Source organism: Limulus polyphemus, unplaced genomic scaffold (genome assembly GCF_000517525.1).
Source record: "Limulus polyphemus unplaced genomic scaffold, Limulus_polyphemus-2.1.2 Scaffold80, whole genome shotgun sequence".
Lineage (NCBI taxonomy): Eukaryota > Metazoa > Arthropoda > Merostomata > Xiphosura > Limulidae > Limulus > Limulus polyphemus.
This window is the reverse complement of record NW_013665690.1, coordinates 352,302-363,213: the sequence shown is the minus strand read 5'-3', so window position 1 is coordinate 363,213 and position 10,912 is coordinate 352,302. Positions and strand designations below refer to the sequence as shown.

The following is a 10,912-nucleotide window of genomic DNA, read 5'->3' as shown; positions in this document are numbered from 1 at the left end:
AAAAATGGAAAAGCTTCAGTGGACTTTCCATCTATACGATATTAATGGTGATGGGTGCATCAGTCGGGAGGAGATGGCAGATATCATAATTTCCATCTACAACTTAATGGGCCAGTTTGCAGAGCCCTCTGTTGACGAGACTTCGGCACGCGAACACGCAGAAAGAGTATTTCAGGTAGTTATTTAATCCTAAAATCCAGAGTCATAACAATATCCGGCAGATTCGACAAATAGAACATTACAAGCAGTTTTATCATTTAACGACTATTCTAATATCAAACAGTTGTGTATGTAAACCCTGAGGAAGCCGCAAAGGCGAAACGTTGGTTAAACTAAAAAAAAAAAGTGTTTTATATATATCTGGAGTGTAAAGGTCGTTTTTCTCATAACTTTTTATCAAAATGTGTAAGTCCCTCCAGTATGCACTACAAATTTTGAAAAATAATAAAACTGTATTAAAACTTCCTTTCAACGATAGTATTGCAGTCTTTGAATAGTACGAAGTTTTTATGCTCATCGACCCATTTCTTGTAGAGAAATCTTCATTTCAAAACGAGTTTTTCTTTCCTTTGGCGTCAAGATTTTGATGAAAGTATTGTTTTTGTAAAGTAATTTACTTATAGAAGACGTGCTAAACTAGTCAATATCACTGGAAGAATGTCTGAAGGTCATTTTTACCTTACTTTCAGTTACAAGTTCAAGGTTGGAAGGTGTGACGTTCTCATAAAATGCAAATGTTACGAATGTATTCACGGTGTGGTTCCTGTTGAAATTAAAACGCTTAGAATAAGAGGTCGTCCAAAAAACGTTAGAATCCAAATCAGACAAGAAAACTGCGAAGCAGAAGAAATATTAAGAATATAATGCTTTGCTCTTCTCATTGTAACCACTTCCTTAACCAACGAAAGCCATTAAATGTTTATACTAAGTGTGCAGTGTCCTAGATGTCATGAGCATGTTCAAAACTGTTGTTAAAGTGTGAATCAAGGTCCAAATGTAATGGCCTTGAGCAAAGGTAGCTTTGCTTTGGGAAGACTTCATAAACGCCTAAAGAACATTTTGGGAGTTTTATTGCATCTTTCTAATCAACATATTAAACCGTAAACTCGTGCTAAGATTTATATGAGTTATCAGTCTATCAGATCTTCTCTTGTTAAAAGACAAACGGTTTTATGATTAAGAAATGTTAAAGATAGTTTTTTTTTACTTACTTTCAAACATGTGTCGAGGTAAATAAAGTTTTTCAAATAGAAACCCCAAGTTGTAATTCCATTTTTATTTAAGCCACGAAAATTTGTGCCTTACTGTAATGACTAACAAGAACAAACTTACTGTTTAAAACTTTAACCTGCGTAAAACAAACTTAGAAAACTGCCAAGCAAATGATCTGAAATAATATTAACTATAGGATTGAGATGTCCAGTTCAACAGAAGGAATAACTATCACAGCAACCATTTCCTCAAAAACTAGAGCACCAAAACAACTTTAAAGGTGCATCCACGCAAAAATCACACCTTCCAACTTTGCACTTGCAACTGACACTACAGTACACGTGATTATGATTTTCAGACCTTCTCATCGTGTGATGGGTGAATAAATAAACAAATAGCTGAGCAGTAATTGCAGTCATAAGAGGGAAAACTCGTTGCATCATAAGCGTTTAAAATTTGTAATTTTAGTAGACATATTACAGTGTCATTAGATAGGTGGTGGAATCGACATAAAATGCTTCATAAACTTCAATAAACTTGGACATTAATACATTATATAACATGTAATTATTCCAACATTTCTAGTAACTGAGTTGTAATTATTTTGGTTATGTTTATTGTATTTAAGGCATTGTCCTTGTATACTAATTACGTCTTCTAGTTCTTTACAAATAGTGTCATGATAATAAAAAAATTGGTTTATATAGATTCTTAGTTTTTGTATGGTTTTATTGCTGTTTTTCATTGATATACACCAGGTTGTTTTACTGACAGGAAAAGCAGAATAGTTAGCGTTAAAAATAGATATCCAGTGTAATTTTTGTTTATGCACTGTTAGGCTTAATCACCGTAGGAAAACGGCGAGACATGCATGAGAGTCGTTCATCAGTCACCCATATTTACCATTTATTGAAACTTCAAGATCGGTATAGGTATCATTTTGAATAGAAAAAATTACTCTGCATATATATATATATAGTAAAAACCAATTCCTTTTGGGCTTTCTTTCTATTACCTGGAATTTACTAACAACATGGGTAATCAGTCAAGTGTAGTATCGTTTCGAACATGTGCTCCTTATAGTTAGAGTGGTTCGTTTAAATGATGCTGAAAGTTACCTTGGTACTAGGCAACATCATTTATATCCATTCTGTACGGATGGGCTTATCAGTTTGATCTATGTCTATGGTATTCAGAGATAAGTGATGCTTCTTGCTTCTGGTTTTCACAGTACAAAACGTTTACCTAGAGTGATGAATAACCATAAAATTATTAGTTTTAATGATTTTTATTGGTTATTAAAGACTCGTTTCTTCCGACATCTAGTTTGTGTGTTGTTGAGTTGATCTTAAAATACATAATCAAAAAATCAAAACGGTATGTCAAGTTTTATGTATGGAGCGGATTCTTTACAGTAGGCGTCATAACTTGTTGGCGATAAATTTCAACAATAAACAAACAGCACATAATCCACTTGTTTTAAAATACCATATTAAAACAAGTCAAACATATGTACAAATATTGATTACACTGTTTTTTATCACATTTGTATCTAGAGCTTTAAATAACTCACTTTTTCGGCAAAGTCCACACAGACTGGTTCAGTTACTTTAGAACACAACTGACAAGAAAAAATATTTCTCTCTATTCTGTTATCAAAACACAGTATTTAATAATGTCACTTTAAAAATCGCCACTACATGTTTTTTATAGTTAAACTCACAATCACGTAGTCTAGATTTATCTTTCGAAGTAAAATTTCAATGTATATTTATACCCCGACAGAGGCATAGAATGTTCTACACACTACTAGATATTATGATGCAATAATATTCAATTAAAACCACTAGAAAAACACAGAAGGTTCTAATAACATGACTTGATAATACAACAATTGAAGTACACAACATGTGATTCGTAAACATTTACGTAAACAAACCTGCGATAAACTATCGCTTCTAAAATTAAGTAAATTTAACACTCGCACTATGCTTAAATTGAAACAGTCGTGTATATCTACCACGGCCTAACTGCAATATGACTTGTTTTTAAGTGAATCTTATTGTATACAGCCCAATTGCAGTTAAAAACAACGAAAAAAAGGATATAACCGAGTCAGCGTCACTAGGGGGAGAGAGGGGCTTGTCTTCTCTGAAATGTCGTTGGCCCTCCCGGGCTAATGCTATCCTATAGACAGTTAAATAGATGAGCAATTTGACTAACTTTTTTGAGCAGTAAATTGCACACATAGCTCAGCCCTTTTGTGAAAGCCTAACAGATCATGTGAAAGTCTACAAGTTAAAGTGAACCCTCAGTACATAATGGACTTTCTTTTTGAAACTCTTGTAATGAACTTTAAATGTCATACCTTAAAAGTTATTCAGATTATTTTTAGGAGAGAGAGCGCTCCTCCGTCTTTTTCTCTTGAAAACGCGGAAAATACGCACAAGTTTCCCAAAAATGAACTAAGTCTCGGCGAAGATTTTCAGGAGCATTCATTCTCCAAGAAAATTGTTGTAAGACAAGGAAAGTGGATCGGAAGTGAGGAGGTGCAGCAGTCGAGTCGCGAAACTTGGCAGAAATGGCAAAGCAGTTGTGTCATTTCTTGTTCAATTTTACAGTAGAGATGTGGTCAAGATTTCTGCTGTATGAATTTAGTACATTTAATAGATTAGATTCATTAATAATCTTGAATTTTGCTTCTGTGGAAAATTATATTCTACATCAAGAAGTAAAAAACACCTTCAAAATATTTTAATAATGAAATACTTCACTAATTCGGGCTTAAGCGCTTATTCTAACCCTAATATAAACCGGAAGTTAAATGATGTGAATCAGAAAAGAACGGGAAACTTAAACACAAGTAATATCTTTATTCTCCGCATTGTAGCTGGATGTTTTATTGCTGTATAATTTGATTATTTGGGGAAACAAGTTAAAATGTTAAAATTATACTTACAATCTTTGACTTGTAGAATTTTGTTGTAATGTGAGGTTTGCACAAACTCAACTATTTACAATAGCTACTGCAGTAACCATATAGGGTTATTCTAAGAATTATTTTTATTTTTCAATATATCGGTGGGTTGGCGGTGGGTGGTGACTAGCTGCCTTCCCTCTAGTCTTACACTGCTAAATTAGGGACGGCTAGCGCAGATAGCCCTCGTGTAGCTTTGCGAGAAATTCAAAACAAACAAACAAAACTTTAGTTGTTCACGGTTTAAGTTCCTTTTTCTAACCTGTGTATTCACGATAACAATACAGTTTTCTCCTTCAGTAGACAACATGATATTTGTGTTGTTCTGTTCAAGGTTCTTAATTTCTTTTTCCTCCTCTGATATTAAATTTTGTTGTGTCTTTTTTGTTGTTTTTAATACTAAGTCTGAAGTTTAAGGCTTTCGTCTAATTATGTATTCTACATGAGCTACTTTTCTATGATACTAGCAATATTGTTGCGTATCTGCTTGTTCATTAATTTACCGTAGAAATTCTTTCCGAGAAACTTCAGCGATACAATTCCTTTCTTAATTAAAACTACTTTATTCTTTCTCGATACAACTTTGCAGTACACAGAGTTTCCACAGTCAATGCGTTTGCAATCACGATAACAAAACACACACTTTATACTACCGCTCGCTTGACTCAATTATCTGTCTCTATATCTATCTATCTGCAAATTATATCTCCGCTTGTGTTTTTTTTTTTTTTTTTGTCCTGGCTTATATACTAAAAAAAGGGCGCTTGGAACAGACTAGAGTTACCAGGAAAAGTCATGATCCTTTTAGAAACTCCAGAGCCGCGTGACTTCCGCTGTCGTAACAGTATCAATAGTTTGTAAATAAAATGGAGTAATGGCAGTTAAAATATTGAGACATTTTGATAAAAGTCTCGTCAAGAGTATCCGAAAGCCTTTTTTTTTTTTTTGCACTTAAGTTAATTGCAATTTCATTTAAAACTTTATTTAATTCGTTGTCTGGCCTATACATCAGATCCTTGGATAGTTTTACATCTTTAAATGTAAGTTATTTTATATTGTGCTGAGGGATACATTCTCAGGAGAAAAATGACACAAGTATAAAACTTTGGAGTTGCCTCGTTTCAAAACTGAACGAAGAAGAGTTAAGTACAGTTGATTCAAAAATTACTTTATTTTCTATCCTGTATTTATATAATTTATTTTACTAATACACTGAACTCTTTTTGTGTTCTTATCAGCTGTTTTATTTCTATGGATGGGTTTAGTCGAATTCTAAGTCATAGTTATGATACTCGAGTCATGGTTATATAGTGATTTGCAAGGTGAGACAAGATGGTAACTTAGTTTCTCAAAATTACGAATTGTGTGATGTGATTTTCAGAATCGGAACGTGAGTAAACAATTATGGGAAAAGGTTTATATTAGAAAACGCTACTTTTATCTGTTAGTTTTACTTTATAAACAAGTTTTTCAATTGCATGTTATAAAACTTTTTTTTTTTTCAGGCTTAGCTATATTGTTACAATACCGTAATTATGATAAGAGTACAGGCCATGGCAGTTATCCCAAACAAAATGTAAAGGAAGACATATTATTAAAACAAGTTTGTCTAGGAATCAGAAAGTCGTTTTTCAGATATTCTATCTGAATTAGCAAGTTAGCGATTTCTTAAAATCCATTTTAAATTTTTCATTTCACTGGGACGCTGTGAAGGGGTAACAGATGCTACTGGTAACGTCAGCATGTTGATGTACTAAAAGTTGCTGGTCGTGTATTAAAACTATGTGAGGGCGCTACCCACTTTGTATGAAAATTCAGATATACGTCGCAGGTAAAATAATAATAATAAGTTTTACATACAGTTTACTACAAGCCAATATTCAACTCATAAATAAAAATGTAAAGCTTCTATTTAAAATTTTTAGAAAAATATGACAATTCATACATACAATTTTATTATTTTTCTGTTTTACAGAGATTGGACCTGAATAAAGATGGCGTAGTTACGTTTGATGAATTCGTGGAAACATGCTTAAAGGTGCATTAAAAATATATTACCTAGTATTTTGAATGTAGTTCATGATTTGGTTGTATTAGAAATACTTTTATCTGCACAGTGTATTACTTACCCCTTACTGAATAATTTCCGTATCTTTTTTATAAGCATAATTAATGGTGCTTTAATGCATACTTACTGAAGAAAATTACTCCACTTATGATTTTGTCAGCTATATCTCTAGAATGAATTATTTTAAATTGTTTTGTTTTCTTGATAAATTAAGGTTGAAAGTACACCAGTCTAGTAAGACGGCTAAATGTGATTTTGAGAATATTTTACAAAATTATGGTTTTATCCTCGCTTTTCGGATTCATGAATTATTGAAAAATATTTCTTGTTTTTCATTAACTTAGTTAAGTCATGTGCGTTATGTCATAGAAGTATGGAGCTCCGCTGGAATTACGTTACATAGATTTTAATTATTACTTGTCCTTTAAACTTAAATATTTGAATAATAATATAGAAATAAAACAAAATTAAGGTTTACAAATATTGGCCTTATTTATGCTTAATTTAATCTTTTTTTTATTATTCTTAACAGCAGATTAAATATACTTAAGATACAGTCGGCTTTTCATTATACTCTCAACAACAGGTTAATTGCTGAACTCGTTTCGTTAAAGTCTAGCCTTAATCTATTAATCAGGGAAACCTCTTTTATAGATTATTTTTTCTCATCGCTTCCCCTCACAAGTATCTTAACTGTGATGTATTGCTATGCCAGGTTCACTGAGCACGTGATTATATTTCCAATGCTCTTTTGAATATAATGGAAAGTCGTTGCATCTATCACACGGACTTTTGTGACGCTTAAGATACAGGTTAGGTTAGGCGAGTGGAATAAGTCTCTAAAACTAAACTTCTAGTGAAAATATTAAAGATTGGAATCTTGCAAAAATCATAATTTTTTATGTTGTTTATCAAATGAATTTGTACCAGAAATAGACGTGTGTGTGTGTATATATGTGTGTAAAAGAGCAACACGGTGTTCTCTTCAGCTTGTGATGATAGCAAGAATATTGTCTATAAGACTTGATTAACTGCCGTATATTTTATGGATAGATTCTCTCCCCACCTTCACCCTCGACGCTATATTGAAACTGGAGTTACTGACACAGAGCATTTGTATAATTTTGCTTACTTTCAACCCAACCAAAAGAACTATTCATTTTTTATTGACATTACTATGTTCTGAATTAACTGCACACGTTTACCAAATTTTATAAAAGTAGGTATTTATTATTCTGATAACATAACATTTTTGTCTAAGAATGTTCTATATCTTATCTTATATTTTATCTGACATCAGTTTCTATTTGTTTCCACGTAAAATACGGAGTTTTAATTCGTTTGTTTTATTATTTTTAGGATGAAAACATCATCAAATCACTTAATCTACTCGATACCGTTCTTTGATGAACTAAATGTCATTTATAACGCTACAGCGCTAACTGGTACCGCCACCTACTGGACAGGTGTGCCATATATTTCCTGCTGCTTTACTGGAGCTCAGGCTAACAATGAAAGAACTAAACTGTGCCAAGACTGGACCACTGCAGTTTATTCTTCTTTGTATAATCGCAAAATACATCAGTGTTAAATACTTTCATATTTTTCTGGATTTTGCTTACATTACGTAATTACTATGGTATTTAACAATTTCCATCGTAAGCACTTGTTATCAACAACTCATCTCTGTAACATCATTGTTTCACCGTCCACTGTTATGTAATATTAGTCCTAAGTCTTTTTTTTTTTACAAAGTCACTTCTTTTGTATCGGTGTTTATTTTTATTAAGAGGTGCTTGTTGATCTTTATTAACTAGTTTTTGCTGAAAAGCTTCTTAGGTTATCAGACGAGTATATATTTATATTTTCTTCTTATGACCAAAAGATTTTCCCAAACAGTATATAAAACTTTCATCTAAGATTTTAATTGAAAATGGCTCTGATTTTTTAAAACTTTATTGGCCTGACTAGAACAAATTTGTGTTTTCTTAGTTTTTGATTCTGTTTAGCTTTATTTTTAAGCGGCGCCCTCTAACGATAGCTGGTTTAAATGCTGGCATGCTATTATGTACTGAAGAACTGAAAAGGTATGTGTTGTAATACTCTTAACATTATCAGTGAAGGTTAATTATTTTAACACCATCCAAGTGCTTCTGCATTGAACGAAACTTTAGTATGAGTCAAATAAGATTTTTTACCACTTCATATATCAACAGAAAATACAATAATAACGACATTTAGCTTTAGAAACTCGTCAATGCCGTTTCTCTTTAGTATGTTGAAAAAAACTGTCCATTTTATGTTGTAAAATGTATTGAGATGTCCAATGGGTAAATAGAGTCTAGTAACAGGTGTCAGTTCATGCGAGAATCTTTATAGTTTGATGTTTCTATGACTCTGTTCCATTACAAGTTATTTTTCTATATGTTTAAACTTGAAGTTATGATTTAAAACTTGGACCCCAGAAGATTAACATAGCTATAGAGTAAACGAACTTTGAAAATATATAGAGAAAAGCTACATCGGCGACCAAGAGGAATGGCTAATTAATCACCTATCAAAACTTGATTCACAAACGTAATGTTTCATCCGACCTATAATAACATTTTGCTAAATACAAAATCTTGATGAAGTAGATTTGGTTCTGAGCTATATTGCTTCTTTGTTAATAAACTGACACAATTTTTGATTATTTATCAAATAATAACTAAAACTTGTAGATAAATTTAGTTTTGTGAGAATATTTGTGACTTAGTTAATTGGAGGAGTTGTGGTATTCTCGGAGGCACTGATGTCCTAAAAGTTAATAACAGTGCCGCAGTAGCTTGAAGAATGTCAGGAAATGCATCACAGAATTAAATCGGAATTCCCTGACTGAGTTTAAAGAAAGAGACCAGACACACAATAAAAACAAAATTAAAATTAATCTTTTTCGAAAACCAAAGTGAAGAGTGCACAGGTGGAATAGAATGCGCTTTATTAGCTTGAGACTTGTAGCTTGTTGATTTGATTTTACTTTTAGTAACTTTTCTTCCAGACTAAGGGAGCATAGTATTACATAAAAGATTGTGATGCCATCCCTCTCAGTGCGTATGCGTTACTGACGACCATTCCAATAACAAAATAAGGAGGGTATGTCTTCAAGGTATTAACTTACCCATCAAAATCACTGTCCACCTTTACATATTATGTTCTACTATGTAGCAATATTTTCTATGAAAAACACACGTGATACCATAGAAAAATTATCTAGAACAGTAGTTAACTAGAGTGAAAGGAATTTAGTCACTTTCTTTGACCAACCTTCTACTATTAAAACTACACACACAGAGCTAAAAACGTGTATGTTCGAATATTTTTTGAAAATTCTTGATAAATATGAAATGATCACCTTAATAAACTTTGCATAACACATTGCAACAGCTAGTGGCACGAGGAGTGAATGTGTATGCTTGTGCTTAGGTAAAGCTTGACCTTACTATATTGGACTAATTTTTTCAAAAATATTGTTTTGTTTTTTTTCACATAAAGTAGTGTTAACTTTCAGATATACATATGTGTAAAGGTCAATATGAGAGTTTTTGGTAGTTAAATACACTGATTCTCCACTGTAATAATTATGTGATAGCTTAGATGATACAAGATATTAGTTGTAGATGTGGAGCGTAAAGAATAAAAAAATTGCAAAACTAATTAACATTACATGCAGAAGATATGATAATTTCAACTAACCAAAAGCTAGAATAACTAAATCGTCTTCGAGGAACTGGACCTCCATTAAATTCAAGTTTGATTCTGCCAGTGGGAAATCTACATAACAAGCAGAGTTAGACGCTAAAATGAAGTTACTATAACAAAGATAAAATGTTAAAGTGAAGAAAAAAAACGTTATATCTCATCGAAATTTTTATTGAGATAAAGCTTAAGACGATTTGGCTTATATGCTATGAAAAGAACGCAATTGCGATTATAGTTCATGAATAGTATACTTCGAATAATAATTTTTGTATTAGTGTTAGACTTGATTTATGTTTTAAAGGTACGAACTTGTTTTGTGTTTACTCTCATTAGACTGATTGGCTGGTCTGATATTTTTAAAATCTGGTACTTTTAGTCTTATTTCGTGTACATTTAAAAACTTTTAAAAGAATGAAAACAGCACTACGTTAAAGTTAACTCCAAATTTTTAGAATTAGAAGTGCTGATTGTAATATTATTAATACAGTAAATAATTAAGTTATTCAAATGTTCACGTCTTGTATTACGTGAGTAGTAGATTTATTTAAGTTTTTATAGATGGGAGAATATTAATTAAGGACACTATTACAGGACACTATAAGAACTCGATCTTTTTATTGACACGTTTCTAAACGTAGCGATATATTACGAGTAGGTTGAAAACAATAACAAAAAACATTCCCTTAAACGAATACAATCTAGATTTTTGATTTGGCTTATGCTTACTAGTTATTGCATTTACCTTGCCAGAACGTTAAATATTTAATGCGAAACTTGTATATAAGATGAGAAAAGATTAGTTTTGCTTTAATAGGCTTTTCGCAAAACCAAGAAAAGTTGTTGGGCGTTATCTTTTAGCTAAATTATGTATATTGTAGAAAAATGAGACGGTGATATGAGGTAATTTTTGTATTTTG

At 31.9% G+C, this 10,912-nt stretch overlaps 1 protein-coding gene across 1 annotated transcript in view; it reads left to right on the top strand.

The window, feature by feature from the left end:
* LOC106467413 (Kv channel-interacting protein 4-like) overlaps positions 1-10,678 on the top strand; it is a 100,888-nt gene extending 90,210 nt beyond the window's left edge. The window contains exons 8-10 of the mRNA XM_022396375.1: positions 2-175; positions 6,165-6,227; positions 7,617-10,678. Coding sequence (XP_022252083.1) covers positions 2-175; positions 6,165-6,227; positions 7,617-7,664 — 285 coding nt within the window. The 3' untranslated portion in view covers positions 7,665-10,678. The remainder of the gene's footprint in view (position 1; positions 176-6,164; positions 6,228-7,616) is intronic.
* The last annotated feature ends 234 nt before the right edge of the window (positions 10,679-10,912 follow it).